At 42.6% G+C, this 24,752-nt stretch overlaps 3 protein-coding genes across 6 annotated transcripts in view; 2 read left to right on the plus strand and 1 right to left on the minus strand.

Moving 5' to 3' along the window:
• arap2 (ArfGAP with RhoGAP domain, ankyrin repeat and PH domain 2) overlaps positions 1–93 on the minus strand; it is a 113,381-nt gene extending 113,288 nt beyond the window's left edge. For both annotated transcript variants that reach the window (XM_048236534.1, XM_048236533.1), the window contains exon 1: positions 1–93. This exon is cut by the window's left edge and continues 943 nt beyond it. In XM_048236534.1, coding sequence (XP_048092491.1) covers positions 1–49 — 49 coding nt within the window. In that variant the 5' untranslated portion in view covers positions 50–93.
• A 10,410-nt stretch (positions 94–10,503) lies between these two features.
• On the plus strand, positions 10,504–17,102 carry dthd1 (death domain containing 1). Its single transcript, XM_048237037.1, has 10 exons — positions 10,504–11,003; positions 11,403–12,105; positions 12,280–12,610; positions 12,721–12,900; positions 13,716–13,969; positions 14,478–14,636; positions 14,771–15,054; positions 16,135–16,376; positions 16,509–16,566; positions 16,810–17,102. Exons 1-10 carry the CDS (start codon positions 10,628–10,630, stop codon positions 17,100–17,102), a joined length of 2,880 nt encoding a protein of 959 aa, XP_048092994.1. The 5' UTR covers positions 10,504–10,627.
• A 3,832-nt stretch (positions 17,103–20,934) lies between these two features.
• Positions 20,935–24,752, plus strand: part of LOC125289118 — a 30,806-nt gene continuing 26,988 nt past the window's right edge. For all 3 annotated transcript variants that reach the window (XM_048235805.1, XM_048235806.1, XM_048235807.1), the window contains exons 1-8: positions 20,935–21,225; positions 21,365–21,460; positions 21,583–21,662; positions 22,097–22,329; positions 22,424–22,574; positions 22,938–23,184; positions 23,845–23,922; positions 23,994–24,074. In XM_048235805.1, coding sequence (XP_048091762.1) covers positions 21,376–21,460; positions 21,583–21,662; positions 22,097–22,329; positions 22,424–22,574; positions 22,938–23,184; positions 23,845–23,922; positions 23,994–24,074 — 955 coding nt within the window. In that variant the 5' untranslated portion in view covers positions 20,935–21,225; positions 21,365–21,375. The remainder of the gene's footprint in view (positions 21,226–21,364; positions 21,461–21,582; positions 21,663–22,096; positions 22,330–22,423; positions 22,575–22,937; positions 23,185–23,844; positions 23,923–23,993; positions 24,075–24,752) is intronic.

Here is a 24,752-nt window from a genome sequence, read left to right on the forward strand (position 1 = left end):
GGGAGCTCGGGGGGGTGTCCCAACTGGGACCCACGCCGTCTGGATCCATATGCTCTCACTCTCACTCACTCTCTCTCTCTCTCTCTCTCTCTCTCTCTCTCTCTCACTCTCTCTCTCTCTCTCACTCTCTCTCTCTCTCTCACACTCTCTCTCTCTCTCTCTCTCTCTCTCTCTCTCTCACTCTCTCTCTCACTCTCTCTCTCACTCTCTCTCACTCTCTCTCACTCGCTCTCTCTCACTCTCTCTCAGGCAAGCAGAGAGACACTGTAGTGAGCGCAGCTCTTCCCCAGCAGACAGCAGGACACACTGGTGGAGTTTGACTGTGGAGACAAACCAAAATTGAAGGGACTGAAAAACAACAGAATCGTTTTGCATCCACACACATGGGATTTGGTGGATGGCTCAGAATACATGGAAATATGATAGTGTGGTGTGGGGAGGGACAGCAGTGCAGCACTAAATCAAAACCCATGAACACAACAAAACAGAGCTACTCGTTGTCAGGAATGTCTAGTATGTAGAATGTCACAGCGGGAGCGTTAAGGACTGTTAATTGGGTTTGAGGAGAGAGGACTGGCTTTTCTTTACAAAACAAAACTTGCTGGGTCTTCATAGGGAGATGTGCTTTTGTGTTAAGGAACAGAATTTATGTTAGAAAGAAGAGCAAAACGCAGTGCAGTGTCCCCAAACTACAGCCCGCCACCTCATTCTGGGTGGCCTCCCAAAACATTCTCTATGGGGAGTCTTAAAAGTACACATGTAATCCTTTTTTTGTCCACCGGTGGTTGTTTAGGCGCTGTTTTGAGTTTGCCATTGAAAACGTACTGAAATGTAGGCCTACCTGCAAACAATGTAAGATGGGTCTATGCTGACTGCATCAGTGTTCAAAGTATTCTAAAAGTTTATCAATTAATTGTTAATAGGGCTAACTTCTATTCAAGCCACAACTTGAGCTGTGTATGCAAAGACACAGAGATTAGAGTTCACAAATTTTGAATAAAATATACTTATGGGAATGCTAAAGTATTTTTATTAGTATTATTTAATTTGAGTTATTTCCATGTTGAACTACATTTTATATCGATATGGCATGATGGCAATATAAAATAAACACAGCTAACAATGGTATTAGATTGCAATAGCCTATGCTTAAATGTAATGGGTTAATATTCAACTAAGGTAAAAGGCTGTTGTTCACGGCACTAAGCTATTTTACAGTTACTGACATACTCTAAGTCTCTGGCCCTCTCTTAGGGCCAGACATAGTGAGCTGGCCCTTTGAAGTAAAGGTTTGTGGACCACTGGCCTAGTGGCTGTAAGCCTTACCACAAACATGAAAATTGGAGAATAAAGATAAACTGTGGGTTGCAGGGACCAGATAGGAAACACATCAAGCCAAACCTTATAGGTTTCAAAATCATTCAGTTCCCTATCTATTTTTCATTTTCATGCGGAAAAAGTCACTCAAACGGCGTAGGCTACTGTATGTTGTGCATTCACCACTTCTGCAAATAGATCAACTATAAACTAGGCTTCCCAAGATATTTTCATACGGTTCGTCTCACACTCAGGTAAGCCCAAAATACATAGTAGAAGTGCAAAGAATCAACCCGACTAGCTGATTTCCCTCTGAAGTCAAAGGATTGTCGTTTGTCTGTTTTCATTTGTCCTTCTTTCAGGCCACTACAGACAGCCAATGCAAATCACATGACACTCAGCTATTCGCAAAGTGTAAAATGAAGAAAAAAAAACCACGGCAGAAACCACAAGCACCGAATGTCACAGCTATAAATAATCTCTCGGATCTAGTCTGCTGTGCTACAGTTAACCAATCTACCAACAACCAGAGTACATTAATGATTTAATTTCTTAAGGGATTGTGAAATATGACTTTTTATAGTACAACTGAAAGACTGGAAAAAAAGAAGTGTAGTAGGTTGGTATGCAGCACACTGTATGTGTGTAGTGTGAACCCTAATATAAAAACAGCAGGTGTGAACCTGGTATGGGCCCTGACGCCCACATGATCACTCTGCAGCTGGGTACTGTCAAGCTTATGCACACCAGACATGATCACCGTCACACGTCACACGTCACACGTCACAGGACCCTATTTTACTGATTTCTTTTGCACACACCAAATTGCACTAATAGAAAGGAACTGAAAATGGCAGTAGTCATCTGTGCAAAAACAGCGTTGCGTTTCACTACGCCATGCACATAGCCATGGTCTACCTTCCAGAGTGTCACTGCAACACAACCGGACACCCATCTGCAGTTATCTTTCACAAGTGGTTACTCAGTCCTGATCATATCTACCGTAAATGCTAAAAGAAAAAAAAAACATTAATACGAGCACTCGTGTGACTGCAGACCCTTGCCCGTGCTACGCTAAGTTATCCAAAGTGAAACCAAATTCCAGCATCCAGCGTCTGCATCCAGAGCCGGATGCAGACAATCATTCAGGAGGACCGAGATACAGTGAGCTTCTGTCCTGTATAGACATCTGAAGAACATCACAGCAGTACCTTTGAAGACATCATATCACTAGAGGGTGAGGGAAGCAATACACAATAAGCCAGACAAAAGAGGAGTACCACATAAAAAGAGTGGTTACAGTGGTAGAGATAGACAGAGACATAAAGATAGAAGGAGAGAGAAGAGATAGACAGAGACAGAAAGAGAGAAGGAGAGAGAAGAGATAGACAGAGACAGAAAGATAGAAGGAGAGAGAAGAGATAGACAGAGACAGAAAGATAGAAGGAGAGAGAAGAGATAGACAGAGACAGAAAGAGAGAAGGAGAGAGAAGAGATAGACAGAGACAGAAAGAGAGAAGGAGAGAGAAGAGAGGCAGAGAGTCTTTCTTTTCTGATAATAATAATAATGCCTGAGATCGGATGGGGGTACTGGGGCCGTTGACTATTTTATTTTAGATTTTTATTTCATTTTGTTGGGAGTCATTGGGAGGAAAAATGCAGGCCTGCTCGGCTGGGATAGTAACACTAGCAGCCCTGATGGCCACTGCACTATTTCTTTCACCCATCTCACTGTGGCCATTTTCCCCATCATTGGTTTTGTTAGTCCCTGTGGCCAGCAAAACAGCAGTCAGCAAATAAGATTGACTGCACATACAAACCATACACAAAAACAAACAAACACACACACACACACACACACACAGCAGCAGATCTTTATCTTGTGAACAAGGCTGATTTCTGTTGCACCAATCTCACTCTGTCACTTCTAATCCAGGGTCCAGGGCAGCTACACTGTTGGACAGACTGTGCAAATGAGCCTGGGGGTGGAGGGGCCTAAAAATACAATCTCTCCATCCAAATACGAGGACCTAACACAGTCCAATACCACATAACAGTCAAATACACACACACACACACACACACACACATTTCACACCAACCCGGACAAACAGGCAGACGCAGACTCGCGCACGCACGCACGCACGCACGCACACACGCACACACACGCACACACACACGCGCACACACACACACACACACAATGTAGCCCCACTTGCAAGCAATGACAAGAGAAAGGAATAGTATAGGGAACTGGAGGTAGAAGGACAGAAATAGAGAGAGGGAGAGAGAGAGAGAGAGAGAGAGACAGAATCGATATTCAGGCCACTCTATAGAGCTTGGCATTAGCTCTGGCTGGCCAAGCCACTTAACAGTTATTAGCTGGATGGCAGGGTGGTGAGGCAGCAGGGTGGTGAGGCAGCCGGGCATCTTGGCAGCCCGTCCACATGGGATTGCTTTCACTCAGGTCCTGTCTGCACAGCTGTCCTGCCAACCTTTGCTGCAATTGTGGCAAAACAGCCAAAATGTCTGTCACTTCCATGAAGACTTCAAAGAGAAAAATGCCCCCCATCCTGCTAACTGCATCCAATGCTTTCCTCATGTTCTATTAATACCGGACATGTTCCATTCTACATATTCATTGTATTTTTACATCGTACTTCATCAGTTAAATATTAAACATTAAATAAGTTATCGAACAGTAAAATGGTTGTGCTAAAGAGTATTTAAAGTGACAAACGAGTAAAAAATATCTTTGCCTAGGAAATCTGGGGAAGTAACAAACCCTTAGGTACAGTATAGTTCCTCTAAGAAAGAAGATCAACTTTTAGGTCAGAGGTTGCTGAGGATGCTGACCAGACTTGCCTCCTTCTGCAACAAACAGAATGCCTTGCCACTTCAGTGGAAGGGATGAGGTTCTATTTGATTAGCAATACGAGTGGGGGCACTCCACAGCAAGATGACTTTATTTACAATACAAACATTTACAAAAACATTGTCAAGCATGCATAAGCCTTCTAGTTATATAGAACCATTTGGTTGAGTTGTAAAAGCTTCTTTAGTCTAATCTCATATATTTTGGCCTGGGGGAACCACACTCTTCTGTGTGAATGGTCTTCTTCACCATTACTAATGGATCGTCCCTATCCATCACTCAAACTGAACATGGACTTGTGTAAACATTGTGTGCTATTGATCATATTATTTTGTAATTACTGCTCGTTCATTGTTGTATTGCCATCCTAGCTTTGGCAATGCCAACCATGTGAGTGGACAGTCCTGCATGAATTTCCAACACCAGAAGAAAAAATGTCTAGAAAACTAATAAATCATCTTCCAAGAGCTCATTTCCACAGGACAAAATATCAGACAAAGACCTTAAATATGTTGTTTAGACTTAACATCGTCTTAAATATATAAATATTATTGTCTTCCATCTCTGTTTAGACTTGCAGTAAACACTTCTTTTCTCATTAACAATCTCCTCATGCAGAAACAAATGATGCTGTCTCTAGGGGACACCTAAAGAAGCCGTCAGTGGAAAGAGGATTCACACCACGCTTTCGAGAACCAGGCCACAAGTTCACACTTAATGTTCCTATTTATGTAAAATGGCTCCTTGTGGATAAGATATGCAGAAGTGAAAACATTTTTAAAAAATCCTCAGGGGAAGAAATAACTCTTCTGGTCTGATAGACTAGTGTGTGTGTGGAGAGGGTACCTACTGACAAACTAGTCATTTGAACCTTGTGGACCATGTATGCAGTCAGTGCATTACATTACTAGCATTTCAAAAGTGCAATGATATTTTGAGCCTTGTTAGTGGCTTAAAGTAGCAATTTACTTTGACGTAGTGTGTTTGTCCCCAAGACTATCGTTATATGCTATTTCGCTGTCAATGCATGTTCCGGTCAATACTCAAAAGTCAATTCTACAACGCCAGCGTTTTGGCCCCCAATGAAATAGACCACAGACCACAATGAAATAGACCACCTTTTATTTGCTCTAAGAAGGTCCAGTAGAGGCTTTGTAAAGTGCATTCAAATGATTTCAATGGGTTTAATGTTATACAACAGAACTGAATTGAAAAAGGGTGACTTTAGCAGAAGTAGTGCTATGTGAAGGAGTGGTATGTACACACAAGATGCATTAGGGAGCAAAACGTGTCTCTATATGAGATGACTGTGACCAGGGAGAATGCAGAGTGAGGACCACACTTCTTATCAAAGGTTCTCACGCATGATCATAGTGGTGGTTTTGCAGGAAGTCAATAGTGGGCCCAAACACACACACACACACACACACACACAAACACACACACACACACACACCAGCAACACATGTGGGGCATATAGACACGTACCAAGAGAGTCACCACTGTGTCTGTGTGTGTTGTTTCTCTCTCAAATACAAACAAGAATACCATGTGTAAGCAAAGTGTGTGTGTGTGTCTGTCTGTCTGTCTGTCTGTCTGTCTGTCTATCTATCTCAGGTATGACTGAGCCCTTCCTTGTAAGTGACTCATACGTGCTTGGCATTACTCAAGAGTAGCCATGCCTGAGCAAAGTCCAACCTCACGCAGCCGCCACTGTTTTACGTCTGACTAAAGTCATTTTGCAAGGGCCCTCGCAAACTCACCACAAGCAATAATTTTGTAAGATGATCACACTTAAGTGACCATGAGGAAGCTGGCATTACAGTAGTAAGAGTGACTGTTCAGTATTACCTACTATGCAATAGGCCTAGCCCATGTAATTAGTGTATATGAAATCAGTTGAGGACTTTTCATATATGTTTAGATACACAGGTCTGGAAAAAATACTACTCACTCTGTTTACAAGGTCACTACTGATTTCACAACAGCCTACATTGTAATCAACCTTCTGTGCCAAGATCTTTATTGCATAAAGGTCTGGTGTAAACATTCTCTGCCCAACAGAGACAGCCTCATATAGAGAACATGACAAACATGTGGTTAGTCAAGATCACTGCACTTTTTCTAAACGTTTAGGTTAACTGTACAAGTTCAAGTTTGTTCTTTCAAGCTACAAATTAGGCTTGTTTGCACCGCACGTGGACAGTTTGCGAACCATGTCCTATCTGTCTGTCATCCCCGAATCGTTTTGATAACTTGACAACTCGTGTTGATGCCTATACATTTGTACTTCTTTTTGAAAAAAAAATAATAATAATTTGACTCTCGTTCATTATCAGGCTACTTTGAATGAAAACTGTACTTAGTCCACACTCGGAAGAATTTGTCAAATCCAGCTAAAAGTCCAATCCCAGTCATCACTCCCTCAACTTTGAGCACCACACTGTTGCGATAAAGTCTTCTTCACCTGAGCCAAGTAAATTTGAATGAGTTATTCGCCGCCGGAATCTTACCTCAAAATCTTTAGACGGAGGCCCAGTTGTCATTTCATTTCTGATCAGTGTTCTTTGGCTAACATTACTTTAGTAGGCTAAACTGTTTTTCACCGCCAGCAGCACTTCCACTGGACGTAGCCGCCTACTCGCGGTTTAGCGCTACACGCGTCTGTTTCGCTTTTCCTGTTCAGGCAAGTCCTTTCGACTTTTTAGACTCTGGTTAATAGAAATGGATACAATGAAAATCTAACAAGTTCAGGCTATGCTCGTTTGATATCAGACATAAACTGGAAATGTGTTACATTCCTTGATAAAGGTATTTAAAAACAATTTCATGAACCTATAGGCTATGAGTCTGCTAATTATTACAACAACTAATTAATTCACTTTCATTTACTTCTTCACTCCTGTAATTGTTACATGCAAGATAGGCTACTAATAGTGTTACTTTAAATGGTGGATTTAGGGTATGATGGGATTACTTCCTAGTAAATCTTTCTACACCCGTTTATTTGAGTGCACAGAAAAAGACATGTTGTTAAAAATTAGCCTAGGCAGAATGGAACGGCTTGTCATAATGAACCTTCCACGCCCATCCCTGCCACACCACGCCACATAAATCTGGTAAACTGTCCTTCGTTTTCATTTCATATCTTCATGTAGGCTAAGTCCTATTTGTGAACAAAGGTTAGTCAATGAATGTAAATGGAATTAGGATAGCACTATTTGCATGGCGCTGTGTACAGTTTGAGCGGAAAACGTTAATTAGCTTTGAAAAAGATGTTGTTTAGCCTTACTTTATGCTCGTATTTGCTTGCCGCTTTGACGGAAACTTACAACGACGGGCGAAAAGCGAAAGGGTGTGTTTTGTATTCAGAATGCGCTGCTCAGCAATCCTGTCCGTGCAGGTTTCAACTTGACACGGGGCCCCAGGCTATGCATTTCTGCAGAAAAGAATGCACCATGGTGTTCCTGTGCAAGACGGGCATAACACACTAGGCTACACACGTGTACTTTTTCTTTCAGTGGCACTTCTTCCTTTTTGTCAACACAGAACTCACATAGTAAACTCATGGCCATGATGTGTTGTGTGATAGGTTGTGTGCACACTGCACAGGATAATTGACCACTTCTACATTTCATTTTTGTTATCTCAACTTGCCATAACCTGCCAACAAGTTAAACCCTGGTATAGCCTGATTGGAGAAAACTAAAGAAGATGACATTTGATCATTTTGAGAAGAGAAAAACATAGTATAATGTTAAAATCTCTCAGTTATGTGTGCAGCCATATTTAACAAGCAGATATAGCCTATTAATTGATATTAAATAGAGACAATATAATAATAGATCACTTGCTCTTCCTGTTGTGTGTCTCTTCTGTAGCCTATAGACAATAACCGAAGCACATGCTGCTGTGTGCTGGGACCTTAAAATGCAAGGCTAAATTGGTGACATGTTTTCATTCGGTAATAAATAAACCTTGTTGTAAAAACATGGACATTTTTTATTTAGAAAAAGTAACTGTCTCGCACTTGATCTGTGTAATGGCAGTTAGATCCAAGGCATGTACAGTAGCCCTAATTTCAAACTTGCTGCATTTTTCAGCAATGACATCCAACACATTTTCCCAGATTACAGTCATTTAAAAAATGGACTTAATGGAACAGCTTACCGTAGGGTATATTTTTGTGAGAGTTTTGGACACTTTGGACAGCAATGACGGCACTGACCAGAGAGGTTAGTAATCAAGGATCTTTTTATTTCAGTGTTGAAAGCACCTTGAACTGAACAAGAAAAATGCTACGTTTGACCACCAGAGATCAGTACTGGGCAAGTCCGGACAGGCTTCTCCGAGCTCGGACAGAGCAGTAGTTTATAAACTGAGCTTGGACTTTGTGTGAGTCTGTGAGTAACCTACTATATGTGAGTTGGGAAGGGGCAGGGGGTCGTTTGTGTTAATATGTTTGTCTCTATCTCACTGCATGTCTCTATGTCTAAAGACATGTCAGCCTATAATACATGCAGGGACATGTTTTCTTATCAGCCTCCACCATGTCAACACTCCCAGCACATAATTCTTTTTGATGACCACAACAATACATGGAGGCTGTCCAAAACACTTCCACATCTAGCGATCATATGTATGTTGCATGTTTTCCCTCAAAAATACCTCTGTGCCCGTTTCTCTGTCCCCCCTGCTAGCCTTTAACATTGATTTTTAAAATCTCCTCGAGGCCCATGTGCTTTTTGAAATGTCTGACGCTCAAGGTCACTCAACCTTGATGTGGCTGTGTCCTCATTCTAATAGTAATTAAAAGGCAGTGCTTATCCAGAGGTGGAGGAGAGGGGAGTGGGTAGGGTTGGTAATTGTGCCCAGGGCACTCGGTTGTTGAGGGGGGATCGTTAGGATGCCTGGTGCTAGCCAACTAGGCCTGATGCCAGCTGTGTGATGAGAGGGAGGAGATGGGTGGACAGAGAGGATAGGGGACCAAGAGGAGGTCAGAGAGAGAGAAAGAGAGACAGACTTTAAATGTATGTGCGATGGGGCATCTGTATGCGTGCGTGCGTGTTTGTGTGTGTGTGTGTGTCTCTGTGTGTGTGTGCGTCTGTGTGTAAAAGAGAGAGGCAGGCATAGTCATGTCAAAGCTAAAATGAGGGGTCACATGTAAATAAGCCATGAAAGGCTCAGAACTGGAGTTTGACAATCACTCAAATCATCTAACCCCTTTCAACAGACGAGTGGGACTGATAAGAGCAGAACTTTAATGAGCCTAGAGCTGTTTGGATTGCTGACAACCAGCACTGGTCTCTGAGTGACCCTCTTCTGTAACAGCATACTGATAAAGCCCCACACCTCAGCGTGTGAAAATTGAAGTGAAAATTATTGAGTGCTGAGTTTGTGCGTGTGTGTGCGTGCGTCCGTGCATATGTGTGAGAGAGAGAGTTGTGCTATCTGTGGTCTCGCCAACATTAAAAGTGTTTAGCACATGATGTTGATAATCTGTATGGTTATTCTTAAAGTTATGGTTATGGGATTTGGCAGACGCCTTTGTCCAAAGATACACATGTCAAGATACACAGATAAGCTGATATCCATGATTCAGTTTTGCAGTTTCAATTTCACAAAATTCTGAATTGAATTGAATTCAGCAGCCATAGTTCAATGTTCCTTCCGTGCCCTTGAAGCGCTGTGTTGATTTTTTTATTGTTTATTGATTGTCTATGGCCCAATCAGAGTTTCTTATTTGTTTCCTATTACAGAGCTTAGACTGTGAACATCAGAATTGTTTAAGCAAAATACTGAACAGTAAACTAGAGGAATAATTAGGTGAATTGGACAAAAGAATGTATTGGTTTAGAATGCAGACCATACCTGTATACGTATACGTCATCAGTAAGTGTTAAGGGCCCATAATTGTGTGTACCGGTAATGCATGTGTGAAAAAGAGAGAGAGAGAGAACGAGAGAGTGTGTGTGTGTGTGTGTGTTTATATATTTGTGTGCACTGCTATTTAAACTGGAGTGTGACGTTTGGATACATTGTTGAAGAGGAGAGACCTGTTTACTGGGCCACTGAGCATGGTCTCATTCAGGTCCACAGACATAACTCTTTTTTAGGGTCCTCTTCGCCGTAAAAAAAGAGCCCCCTTTGTGTCCGGACACACCTACCTGTTGCCATGGACACCCTTTTTATAGCATTCACAAGGCTAATGTAAGAGGGAGAGGAGGAGAGGCAGTGATAGTATGAGAGAGTGTGAGGGAGGGAGAGAGAGAGAATGAAAGAAAGAAAGAAATGTTTACAAAGAAACAATGAAAGAGTCAGTATACTCCGCAAAAGTAACTAGTTAGCTTTGGCTCCAATTGTATCGTGAATGAAACCTTGGACGACCAGGTAAGGAGAACCAGCATTAAGAGAAAGAGCCAGACTTAGCTCAGAATGGAGACAAAACTCCATACTAGAGAACTTCAAGTGGAACCTACCCCAGAACATTGCAAGGATCCTCAGACAGCAAGTCACACAGAGGACCACCTGCTTCAGCTGCTTGAGGACATCTCCCAGAGTATTCAGCATCACTTGGATGGGGAAACCACAAAAGGGGGACAGAAGGGACAGCTTCCCCAGGGCAAGGAGCTCCTCCTGGGTCAGGTAATCACTGCTGAGTCCCTGCTGACACTGCTGGAGCTCCTGAGGGGGCTGGGAGACGTGCACACTGAGAGAATCCGAGCCTGGAGACATGCAGCGAGCACCACAGCACAGCTTTGCTCACAGTGGCAACAGGCAGGTAATGGGAGGCAGTATACTCCACTGACAGGTAAGAAGGCGTTGGGTAGAAGTTGAAAGACATGAAATATACAGTAGTCTATTAGTATTAGAATGCTGTGAACCCTCATTTAAATATGTACAAAGTGCAAAGTCAGGCAAAGAGCAAAGTGTCTCATGCATGCACATGAAAACTATTACGTGGTGCATGAGATCACTGGACTGGCCCGTCACTGTTTTTAATTTAGGCACTTAATCATGGTATTAACTTAGCCAATTGATTTTTGCCAAGTTATTAAATTAGCTTTAGGTAGACTTTAGGCTTTGCACTTGTCCACTATTTAAGGCCCCATGTGTTTTTGTTCCAGATGCTTACTTTGCAAGTGTAGAAAGTCTTACACAGAGAAAAATGCATGAATAACAAACTAGACTGTTCCAATGGTTGTTGTAGATGTTCCAGTTGATGACAAACCTCCTCGTCACTTGATAACTGAAACCATCAATAGTGTTTTGGGGGATATTCAATGTATAGAGTCCAGACTAAGTGAAATGGCACAGAAACTTAGCCGAGCCATCAGTACCCTCTCTGAGGAGAAGTACACATGCACTGATATGGATAAACAAGAGGAGAGGAGACGAGCATCTGTGGATACACATTCTGCTACACATGATCAAGGGACACACGCACATACGGAGCAACATAAGGTGGACACATTTAGGGATAGCACAACCATATCAATGGACCTTTGCCAATCAGATCCAGACAACACAGAAACCAGTCACAGTGCTCAAAATGTTACGGCTGACCTACAAGATGAAGAGAGCCTCCACAGCACAGCACACTCTGAAGATGACATGTCGCCTTTGGGGGCTGGGTGTCACTCATCACACAGCACTGACGTCCAGCAGGACTCAGGGTCAACAGGCCGACGGCCTCCTGGAACCGGTGAGGACCACGTGGGGTGCGTATCCCCCACAAACAGAGACAGTGCTGCTGGGGGTCAACGCAGGCAGATGTGTGGGTCATCTGGGAGGACGCCACTGAGTGAAGGACAAGAAGATGAAGAGGGTCTGAGGGAGGGGAAGGCAGGGCAGAGGGATGCTCAGTTGGAGGAGGAAAATCAAGGAGTGAGGCATGGCTGGGTGACGAAAGGGTGAGTGTAAATTGGATGATCTATATGTGATATCACTAGGCTGCTTTATTTTGTCTTTCTTATAACTAACAATCACTCAGGAACATATGGCTGCAGTGAATGCATGTGCTCATATTTTTTTTTGTATAAAATGGCAACAGCCGCCTCTTCAGTAATACAGCCTCTCATTGTAAGACTGACAGGAAAGCCTGAATCGCACGCATCAGACATGCCCACCCTCTGCTACATCACGGCCCCTCTGGGGGTGGCGAAGGTCATGACTTGTGACCTTGTGAATGGCCTGAGTTCACTGATGGTGTCAGATCTGGAGGAGCTAGTCAGCAGCGTCCTCAGGCTGAAGCTGCCGAACAACACCAAGTGCTCCTTTCCCATCACCGTGGCGATTCCATTCAGATCCTGCTACCGCAGCAACTATCGTGACATCATAGTGAAATTTGTTGACCAGGCATCAAGGGTCAGCTATGTGAACCCTGTGTCCGTGGAGGGCAACTACGAAGGACAGAAGGTGTTTTTTGTTTTTTTGTTGTTGATTAAGATCTTTGCCAATTTTATTTATGACCACATGATCGCACAGTTTTTGTTATGTATGTTATGTAAGTGTGTGTGTGTTCTCAGGGTTCGTATGCAGAGGTGCGCGTGTACACTCTGGGTGTGTTTGCAGTGGTGTCCTGCTTGAGGAAGGAGAGCTACACCATCCCCAAGAAAGGTCTCTCCCTAAAGCTGAGCATAGACCCCAGAATCTGCCTGGACTACCTCCCAGGATCCTTCACTTCTCCCGTGATCGCTCAAGCTGTGGTACAGTACCTATCATGCAGAAACATAGGCCACTGAATCCAGTTTGTAATTTGGATTGTGAGACGAAACGCTATACCATAAGCTATAGAATCCAAATGACTTAGCACTCACGAAGGCAACAAAATCACCCTATAACATTTACTATTTTGAGTTCCAATATTTTTATGGATCATATACAAAAACATGGAATGAAATTTAGAATAGCAAATGTTCTGGCTATTTAAAAGCAAAACTGAATTGGTGCCTGAATAAATGCTGAACCACAGTTGTACCAAAGATTGGAATTGGAATTTACTGTATTTAAAACAGGGACAATGCACAAATAAACATTAATCTTGTGATACAAGAAAATATGTGTTTGGCCAGCTTATAGCAACAATGGCTAATTTCCACCATAGTCCCTGGGCAGGTATGACAATTTAAAAGTAACAATTTAAAAATAAATGAAACAGGACTATAGATGACATGATGGCCATAGTAATTAAAAACAAGCAAGCTAAGAAACAGGAGCGCCAGCAGTCCACACAGACACGCACACACTCACATATACAGTATGTTATAGATGTGTGCAAACTTGCGTACTCAATAACAAACTCTTTGTTAAGCATGAGAAAGTGTGTGGATTTGTCTCAAATCTTTGTCTCACTGTCTCATGGCAACACATGAGAAAGAGGAACTCCCAAATTGGGTTCTGCCCCCTTGTAACACGTTGAGTAGTTCGCGCTGTTATTTCGGGCAAAGCGAAATGTGAAATGTGAAGATGTGAAAATACAAAGTCACCTTTCAGCTGGTGTCTGTATCCTTCCCTGTGTCAGATCCAGCCGGTGGAGCCCAGCCTGCTGTCTGCTTTGAAGTCCAATAAGGACGTGTACCGGGCCGTCCTGTCCACCAGCCCTCTCCTCTACCTCAGCCACCCTAGCAGCCAGCCCCCCCGCAGGCCCCTGGTCCTCACGCTGCCCTGCCCCTCCAACCCTGAAAGGCGAAGGCCAGGGGAGGACGGAGAGTCTGGTCCACCCCGGCCGACCAGTGCTGTTTACATCCAGGACTCTCCGCTCCAGCAGAGAATCCGGTGAGAATAGAGGCCTTTTTTATCCAGGCACAGACAGCCGGAGATTCACTCGTCACCCAACGCTTGTCATCTTGAAAGTTAAGATTAGTTTAACTTTGTCAACGTCTTGTAGTCCTGCACTGGCCAAAATCTCACAACTTCAGACACGCAGGGCAGACGAGCTAGCTAAAGGAGTTTAGATCCACATCTCTCATGGGATCCCAAGTGTCAGGGAGTGTACTCTGCCCATTGGCAGGAAGTGTACTCTGCCCACTGGCAACCACCACATATTTAATACTAATCAATCAAAGCAGAGTGGCAACGTTGTTCACAATTTACAGTAACAAAATTAGTATTACCCAAAAATAAATAATGGCTTTTTCTGTCATTCCATTTGCTCGTAACATCTGTCATATCTATGATCTACCATCATATTTCTATTTTATATATTTCTTTATGTTATGTGTTGTGCATGTATGTTTGACTATTGCAGTTGTAAGTGTGATGTAGAATGTGTTTGCACACTTAGGGCTATGAGTGATTCGGTAAAAACATCCAGAGAGTTTGCCAAGGAACAGTTGATTCTGTTGGGCTGGAAGGAGGAACAGTGGAACGTTCTAGATGATGTCTCCATCAGGAACCTGCAGAACGGCCTGGTTTCCTTTGAACTGATGGAGCACTTTGAGAGGTGATTCTCGCAGCAAGGGCCTCCAAGTGGCTAATAATAGTACAGTATATAACACATGCATACCCATCCTTAATTCATCTTTAAACTCAGTAAAAATGTCTCAAAGATTTTGTCCTTGTTTCTCTCTGTTGCAGGCTAATAGTGTTGCGTCTGCAGTTCCCTACTAGATCCTCCAATCTGTCTGCCATGGTGGAGGAGATTGAGGATTGTGTGCGCCGCGTCATGGTAACCATTGTTCTCCGGCGTCAGAGGCAGGACCCCCACAGCGTGGTGGTGGCAGCCCTGCCCAGCAGAGACCTGGGCTGGGAGCTGGCCAAACTCCAGGGCCAGGCCTATTGCGGCCCGCCCGATCCCTCAGGGGAGATCGCCATGAGCGAGGGAGACCAGCTACTGCTGAGCTTCAGTGGGAACATCACAGGTACATGCACAGGCGCCAGGTCAGGTAAGCTAATTTAATTATGTACCACAGTGAAATTACAGTAACCTATGCCACATCCCACTTTACACGGTTCCTTAGTTGAAAAAGTTGCTGAGACAGCTTTAATTCACATCTCATGCATTCAGACTTTGCAAATGTTGCAAAGTATTGCTCATACCTGAATATTAAATAGCACAACATTGTATTGCATGGCATTGCAAAACAAAAAAAAAAAAACATTTTTTAATTCAGAGCGGATCCTAGCCTGGAGGGCCATCCTATATCATTGAAATGTATAGTCTGGAATCGAACCATTTACCTCGCTTAATCTAAGGGGCGGGCAGAGAATTGTCTTTCAAACTGCCTAGGCATGCAATAGGCCAGCGTTACAACCATATCCGTATCCGGTCGGCAAAACGGCAAATACATCCTTCTTCGAAAGGAATTACTTAAGTGCATTGTGTTGCTCAACTTTCAAAGAAAAGCACAAGTCCAACTCCTCCAAAGTTGACGCCAACGCCGATTCAAACAAGCACTCTTCGTTAGCCATAGCCACCTTCCTTGTTGTTCACCGTCACAGGACTGTCGTTATCCTGTTAAGCCCGCCTTAAGACTCTCTAACAAAATAGAGCGCTGTGATTGGATGAAGTCCACGGTGTCAGCCAATAGAAATCCCTATGGTTTGATACTAGACGTACAGGCTGAGCAAATTAATTTGCCACCGCTATGGTGCGTCTAGATTTCTAGGCTAAGCAGATCCAGGAACTTATCTAGATGCAGTGCACAAGCATGCTGACACTTGCATTAGCATTCCAGTGAAGTTGCTTAACAACAGACCCATCAGGGCATGAACGTATACCCTCACACAAACACCACACTCACTCACACACAACACACACACACACACACACACACACACACACACGTACGCACTGCCTTCTCATACACATAGACTGATACGATTCACCCTATGCACCCTGTGTGATAAAGAGAAACATATGATGTCTGTGTGTGTGTGGGGGGGGGGTCTATATGAACTTGAGAGTACATGTGTATTTGTATGTGTTTGTTGGGTTATAGCTGATCGAGGATCAACGTCTCCAAAGACCATCACCTTTCACCACCAACGGAAGAGCTTCGAATATCTCAAACTGACCGTAGTGGACCCATTTGGGAATTACAGCTCTCCACACTACAAAGGCTTAGCTGTCTTTCACCGGATCCCAAGAACCCAGCTGGTCTGGATGGATAACACAGCTGTTCTTTCACCAGAGCACCCTCTAGTGGAGCCTGTGTGTAAACTCTCTCTCACTCTACCCAAGGTATACACCATGAGCAACTTTAATATTTTAAACAAATTGATTATGGATAAATTAAGCATGTTCTTCCTGTAAGACAACCTTGATCGTTGATGTTTGAAAATATTTTCTTTCTCTCACTCTTTGTTTGATCAGAAACTGAGAATAACCAGTCGGCTAGCAAGTGCAAAAGTGATGCCACACACACATTATGGTGAGATTTGTAAATAGTATTCCACAAAAACAACATTTTTGTAGAGATCTCACCAAGACAGCCTGTGAATAGTTAGCTAATAGAAACAAAAACTGTCTGTCTTAACTTAAGGCAAGATATAGATCCGTCTGACTGTCTGAATGTCTCTGCATACTAATCTCTATTCTCTCTCTCTCATTGTGTGTGTTGTGTGTGTGTGTGTGTGTGTGTGTGTGTGTGTGTGTGTGTGTGTAGGTGTCTCAGACTCTCTCTCAGACGAGCTGCTAGCGTGGCTGTGTGAGGAGCTGTGTGAGGAGGAGGCGGCGCTGCTGCTGCTGGCGCTGCGGGTGAAGCGAAGTGCGGTGCAGCTGGCCCGTCTCAGGGCGCCCGCCGACAGCCTGCCCCAGCAGGCCTTCCACGTGCTGGGGCTGTGGCGCAGGAGCCTCCCCTCACACACGCCCAAGGCCCCTCTGCTGGCCCGCTGCCTGGTGCGCGCCGGCCGGCCCGACTTGGCCAAGGAGCTGCTGCTCAGGGAGGGGGGAGGAGCGGAGGGGTAGGGGGGCAGATGGGGAGGGGAGAGTGGGGGCAGGATAAGGTAACAGTAGAGTGAGTAGTGTGCGAGAGAATTTCACTGGAGATCTCCATCGAGAAAAATCTTTTAGGACTAGTGCGTTTACAGGAAACCTATGCATTTGCAGTTAGTTACAGTTGAACACTGTCAATGCAGAACAGCAGAGTAAAAGCAATGCAAGTTCAACACAATTCATACACATTGGTAATTCAAATGGCCTCCCCAATGAGGAAAGGCAACAGCGGAAAATTGCAGGGGTGTGTTTACCATCATAGGGGACAGGTGTCACATAAACCATAATTTTTGGGGAATATTCTGAAAAAGTCAATGCTACAAGGACAAAGGACACAGAAATAACAGATGGGCCAAGTTTTTTACCTGAGTTAAAAATATGATGAAGTTCATTATGTTTATGCTGAGATTTGACTTGTCCAAAATAATGCAAACTGGTTCTTCGTACCCTCTACTTCACTAACATAAAGCCACACAATATTTAAAATAACAGTTTCAAGCTTGTTGATGCCATACTGAGCTACAATAAGGAGAATGAAGTCTCTGACATTTCCGATTCCCACCCAGAAGACCCGGTATTGCATGTAACATTGCTATCACAGGTAGGAACATGCCCTCGGAAGACCCGGTATTGCATGTAACATTGCTATCACAGGTAGGAACAACAGTCGGTTTTACACCCATTTGGTTCCCTGTAAAACATTTTATACTTGAACTCTCTCCTTTAACTGTTGACAGTGACTTAGCATATGCTCATAAACCATCAGTGTCCTTTTGTCTTGGTTTATGCTGTATTTCTCACAAACATCTGGATTTTCATAATGTACCCGCTGTTATCTGTCTTCCTGAATTTTGAGGAGGAAGGCAGCATGACTACCAGAAACTGAAGTTTCACTGCAGTTGCAACAGCCACGTGTGACATAAACACTGGTGGAATGACTTTGTCTAATGTTTCAGATAGCTCTAATACTCAGTATGTCCAAGATGAATGTGTTTATGACCTGTCTTTTCTATTTGTATTGTATTTTTTGTCATGCTTGCTTTCTTAAAACTGTTAACCTCAGCTCCTACCCAGCACTCTGATGTGATTCTTTCAAAACATTGTGGCCAAAGCAAACATTTGACCTTTACACAATAATTCAACCAGACACAATCTGTTTAAAAAGGTAAAAGAAAATTTGACATTATTATAATTAAATAAGAACCTGGCTCAGTGATACAACCCTAATTTAGATGATAGTCAAGGTCAAATCTAATTGTTAATGAATACCATGAGCAAGATCCTACTGTATGCACAAATGTGGGTGGGCCAGTTCAGTGCTCTCGCACCATGGTTTAGCTCATGCAGGAGACTCATCAAGTGATTTTGTCATTTGCGCACTGGTTAAGGTAAGGCCAATATCTGAATTGATCTGTAAATAATATATAGAATAAAATAAAGCCATGAAAAATGACAAATAGCATTGCCGTAAGATAATCTTTTATTATTAACATAGGGTATGTGACATGTTTTAGAGCTCTCAGCATAGATGAAGGCGGTTCCTCAAGTTTAAAAAAAAAACAAATTGTTTTTAAATTTGCTTTTTTGTTAAGCCTGATGTGAGCAGTGTAGAAGAATGGAGCATGGAAAGAATTATGGATAGATGTTCTCCTTGAAGGGGAAACCTCTCAAAGTGTGGACCTTATTCCATCTGTCTGCATCATAAAATGAAACCAAATCTGCCGCATAATCCACAAACACCCCCACTCTTTCTGGCTTCTCTTTTAGGGAGAGGGCAATACTCTGGTTATCAGAGTGTCCTTGTGTCCTATACTCTCCGTTGTGCAGCCATATTGACCAAAGTCCATTCCCAGATTTCCTTGAAATGCAGCCACCCCTCCTAATGGACTCTCTGGTTACCACTAATGACCACCTGGTCTTCCCACTGACCTGCACCTCATAATAGAATCTACCAGCAGTGAAGCACTGCTTTCCCAGGACAGAGTGAGCCTTTGTAAATCTTTTGGTTATCAGTGAGATTTTGCAGGTTGCTTCCTCCGCTCATTTCTTTCCTATCAGGAGACAGCTGGAGATCAGGATGTGCTGTATCAGGATCTTAAACACCTTTTTTTTGTCTGCACATTGTATAGACATTACTGAGAAGAATTTAGCTACAAATAATGGTTATGGTTTTGGGAAACGTGCCCTTGCTTAGGACATGTGCTTCACTGGTAAAGGCCTACCTGGCAGAGGGGTTGTGCTAGTTGGAATGAGCTGATTTAGCGAATGGTTGGAACAGTATGGTAGTCATTTTATGTTTCTCTGATTTTCAGAAACATATGCTACACATAGTCAGCAGCACCAAAGCATCTGAGAAATGTTCTGGCCATGATAAAGTAATTAAAATGCATCACTGCTGGGGAAACATAAACTGTTAAATTCAAACATATAAATGCCACATTCTACCTACACTGCCAATACATACATTCCAAAATAGTCAAATATGTATTTCTTAGCTTACCCAAATGACAGATCCGACCCATAGACTGAAAAAAATATCGATAAGGATAAGGAAGGGCCCCGGGGCATGACTGACAGTTTATGGCATTTGGCAATTAAATGATTCTGGGTGGCCAAAAAGAGAAGTTTGATGGTGATTGCTACACATAGGCTACTTCCTCTGATAACTCCTGCACCATTTTCTGTGTGCCAGTGTAAAATACTAAGGCAGCAGCCAGCCACCCTGACAACTGCCCTGCTCAGAAACTTTGTTGTCAAGCGATGGCAACAATAGGCTCCCTCTGTTGGCCTTGAACAACATAAACAGCACCCTTTCTACAGTGACTGTGATCACAGCATTTCAAATTGCCCTCCAGAACCTTGACCTTGCTCAGTAGGACACTGTAGTAAAAACGTAAACATAATTTTCCACCGTGAAAACCTTGGTCTTAATTTCTTTAAAAGGCTCAACCAACATGTGTAGAGACACCTTAAATATCTTGCTTGTACAGCAAGCCCAAGTTGTGATTTTTGCTATGCATATCGGCAAATGTTTTTTTTTCTCCCAAAGTAAGAATTTCACTGCATGCACCTTCGACAATGAATAGCTCATTACACTTATGTTACTGTTAAACGTAACTGTTATCATTACAAACATTATTCTGTGTCCTAAAAACTGGCATATTTTATGGCATTGTGTCATGTAAGAGAAATGTGTGAGGTGGTCAGCGGGGGACAATTGAGACACAAATTGGATTGTGTTATTACTTGAACATTCCATTTACGCTACTGTTCGCCATATCTGTTCCTGTGTCACTTTTTGTTCATGATGTATTACTTTTAACCAACACTAATTTAAATGAAATGAATACATTTGAACTACAAACACTTTGCAATTGCTATGTTTTTATTTATTCAACTTTCCAACTAACGGTTAGTCAAATACATCATTAAAGATGGGTGTCTCAACTGTACTCTATAGGGTACAGTTGAGACACAGTCAAGCCAAAAAAATGCACCTTATGTTTATGAGCTTTTTTGGAAAAAAAAAAAATTTGGAAAATATAAACTACTTATGGGTATTATTGATGGATAATATTTTAGTCTACAAGCTAAGGAAATGGCATGTGGAATGTTGTGTGGAAAATCACTTCTTTTCAGTAGGCCTATCTATTTTTTTTTTTTTTTGTGTGGGCAAAAAGTGTAAGTCTATATATTATTTGAATATTAAAATGAATGAATTCATGAATATTGCACTGTTCACAATCGCACTAAATCAGCACTAGCAACAGCAGAGCCCGTCTACGGATATTAGACATTCTCTGGCAATCGCTTGTTCAGCATGCAATGCCACGCCAACGCGTGTAGCCTACGGATAGGCCTACTTGTAGGTGCAGGCAGGATTGTGGTTAGCTCAAGGCTTTCCAAACCAGGGCGGGTAGGCCACTCTAAATGAGATAGAATGCTGAAATATTAAAGTCAGCCAACAGCTATCGGATTAGCCCTCACCACCAAGTCTACGGTTGTTTGGCAGCTTCGGCTGCAGACTCTGCATTTTAAATTCAGTTTCAATTCGTTTTTAAAGCTTTGCGTGCTTCATGAGCGGAGGTATTATCAGGTAAGATGGCTATATTGCTATAGTGGTGACTTGTAGAACACAAACATAGGCCTACATTAAGGGGATATAGCATTTTAGTCTTATTTTATAAGATTCGTCAAGCTGGAAAGACACAATGTCTATTATATATTTCTAAAAAAAAATAGAGCGATGGACATGAAGACTCCACATGTGACCCATCAGCAAGCCAGCGGCCTGCTCCACAACAAATTTGTTGTTGTCCTAGGAAGTTCATGTGAGTACCAAACCACAAAGTAGGGTACTGAAAGCTTAAGGTCTAAAATCTCTGTAATTGGACATCTAACATGACACGCCAGTAACACACCTTGCTAATAATCCACTATTTTTCTCCTCCAGTTCAGCGTGGGGTATATAAAGATCTTGTGCTGCTGTTACAGAAAGATAACTACCTGTCCCTGTCTCAACTAAAGAACAAGGTAAGGTAGTAATGTTTCAGTTGGCCTGGTATTAATTCTGATAATGCAGATGGGGATTCTGTATTTTAAAATGGAAATACATTCCTAGGCTGCTACACACACAGCCAAGGCAACATTAGAGATGGTAACAGAAGGTTTGAAAAATGGGGCGAAGAGGAGGGTCAGTCAAATTCATTATGCAGATGATGGGGTGGAAGGACGGGAGAGAGCAGAGCATGGTGTGTTTTTAAATGCGTGTTAAAAGTGTGAAATTCCCCAAACTCAAACAAACCATACGCCTATTTTTCCTTGCTAAACAGGACTAGGGTGAAACAAGCATCAAATAAAAATGCATGAAGTTAAACCTTAGCATTTAAAACAATTTTGCTTAAAGGTGACACAAAATTGGAAGAAAGTAAATGTTTTCTGAATGTACTGTTTCTTTGTATTCTCAGGGAGAGGAGCAATTTGAAAAGGATGAGCTTCTTGAGGGTGGCAGAAAAGGACAGCTGTCCAATGGAACTCAGTACAAGGAGGTCAGAGAATACACTTCGGACCACCACCTTGTTCGCTTTTATTTTATCACTCGCGTATATTCTGAGTATGTGCAGAGAATTTTGGAAGACTTCAAAAACGGTCTCAAACCAGACTTGGTCATCGTCAACTCTTGCGTGTGGGACGTCTCCAGGTATTCATCACCATGGGGTCTGCCATCATAAAGTGTCTTTTCAAAGTGTTTCACCTGACAGTTTCACACAGGTTCTTTGTTAATGTCCACTAAGATATGGGCGACAGTGGGAGCCAGACTACTTGGAAAATCTAAACACGTTTTTCGGAAAGCTGAGAACCATCCTCCCAGATGAGGCTTTGATCATCTGGAACTTGACCATGCCTCTGGGCAAAACCATTATTGGTGGCTTTCTGGTACCAGAGGTAGACGGTTTCAAATATGCATTCTTATTGTCTTATTCACACAAACACATGAATCATTTTGACAAAATTCATATTGCCATTTTTACTACGTCTATAAGCTTCAGTTATCCAGTTGTGTAATATTATGAAGTTGTATGTCTACATAAACAAGACTTAGGTTATATTGAGGTTTCTTCAGTACCTGTAAAATAACTTGAAAAAATCCATTGTCCTAAACTTAACATTAACGTTTTTAAATTAATTTCTATTTCATATTGTAACATACTGTATTTCATCCTTCATTCTTTGTGTCACTCAAAACGTTGCTAAGCTAAAACATTGATAGATACTCAGCTGTTTAGAGGCATGTCTCCTTACCCCTAGATTGCAGAGTTTGGCCCATCGCTGCGTTTTGATATCATCGAGGCCAACTACTGCAGCACCACGCTGGCCAGCGTGTACGGCCTGGACGTGCTGGACCTACACTTCCAGTTCCGCTTCAGCCTGCAGCACCGCATGAAGGACGGGGTGCACTGGAATGCCGTGGCCCATCGCCGCATCACCTGCCTGCTGCTGGCGCACGTTGCCAACGCCTGGGGTGTCGAGCTGCCACCATCACAGCCCCCAAAAGGTCACACCAGAAAGCAAAGAGACAGAGCAAAGTCTTTAAAGCTCTCATGACAGTTGTGTGGGACCAGACATTTATTGTTCTGTTCATGTTGGGAGACAACCATATGTTGGGAGACAGACTACCAGACCATTTTATAAAGCTGGAGCTGTCCAGAGTGCACTTGTATTACAGTGTTTTTTATTCAATGATAAATTGAAGGGAATGTCAGTCAGTTTATTTAGTTTTAAAGCGCATTTAACATGCACATAGTGCAACCCAAAGCATTCCACAAACAAGACACATAACAACAAGACAAAAGATGCCGGCTGGAGCGGCGTAGTCGCCAGCGTGCCCGTGACACCAAGACACACAAGACAGACAACAAAACAAATAAAAAGTAAAAAAAGAAAATATATTTAAAAAGGGGGAAAATTGATTTTAAAATTAGTCAATTTTCAAACCAGCTGAAAATGTCCAAGGGCAATGATGATCCGTGAAAACTGCGCACAGAGCTGTCTTCACAACCGATGCAATGCCAACAAAGTTCTTTAGCAACTGACCAACCCGGTGAATTCACTGGCAGTCTGGAGATAACGTTAACGTTAGGAGAATGTGTTTGTTTTGTTCAGATCAACTCATCTGCGGCATTTCATCTCACAATAAGGGGTTTCTCTCTTATAGGTCTGAATCAGAGATTTAGCAGCGAAGATGTAGCCACCAAGGCAATGTACCAACAGCCAAGGAAAGGCCAAAGACCAGGTAACCTCAGAGAGATGAGACATGGTTGCATTGTATACCTTCATACACATCCTAAATATAAACCTTCTCAGTCACTAGTTGGAGACCTAAGGAATGGAAGGTCAACTACCCACAGCCTGCCACTTCCTGGAAGACTCCACACTTCTATGGAGGTGAATGTTATGGAATAATTTTAAGCATATAGATTTCTCGAAAGCAAAGTTCTCTGACTATATAACATACAGTATATGTTTTTGCAGACTTTGTTTGTAATGTACAATAACTGTGAAGGGAAGAGCCTTGGGGGCCTATCTTATGTTCAGTATATTGCGGCGCAACGCTTTACTAGTTTATGTCATCGCAGTTAACATTATCCTGCCAGTGTGCATCGATCGCACATTGCTTGCTCATTTTCACATTGCCACTGAAAATGATAGCAACACTGACCAAGAAAAACTTGGTCTGAAGTGAAACATGCAGTATTTTACTTTTATATTAAGAGCACACTGTCAGTAAGACTTGTGATCTGCCTAGTGGCGAAACCTTAACAATGAGTCCCTACTAGCGCAATAAAAAAGACTGCGCTAGTATGCTTGGATAATGTCTTTTATTATTTTAAGTTAGTCATTCAAATAATGTTGGTAAGTGTTGCTTTTTTCAGCCATTTTTTTTTGTTGTTGTTTTTGTAACCCCTTGTCAATCATTTCTGTGAAAGTATTGTAGGACCTTGTTTTGTCGTTTGCCTACAGCTTCAAATCACTATGCATGTACAGGCGTGTGTGCACCCTGCTTGTCACACACACACACACACACACACACACCTGTTTATGCAAAACAAACTTTGGTGGAAT

The sequence above is a fragment of the Alosa alosa genome, chromosome 24 (assembly GCF_017589495.1).
Source record: "Alosa alosa isolate M-15738 ecotype Scorff River chromosome 24, AALO_Geno_1.1, whole genome shotgun sequence".
NCBI classification, from domain to species: domain Eukaryota; kingdom Metazoa; phylum Chordata; class Actinopteri; order Clupeiformes; family Clupeidae; genus Alosa; species Alosa alosa.

Bases quoted from the DNA above. Each gene is read 5' to 3' on its own strand.
- dthd1 (XM_048237037.1), top strand. From the start codon at position 10,628: ATGGAGACAAAACTCCATACTAGAGAACTTCAAGTGGAACCTACCCCA. The intron at 14,637-14,770 runs GTGATTCTCGCA...TCTCTGTTGCAG, and splicing joins CTGATGGAGCACTTTGAGAG to GCTAATAGTGTTGCGTCTGC. The intron at 16,567-16,809 runs GTGAGATTTGTA...TAGGTGTCTCAG, and splicing joins GATGCCACACACACATTATG to ACTCTCTCTCAGACGAGCTG.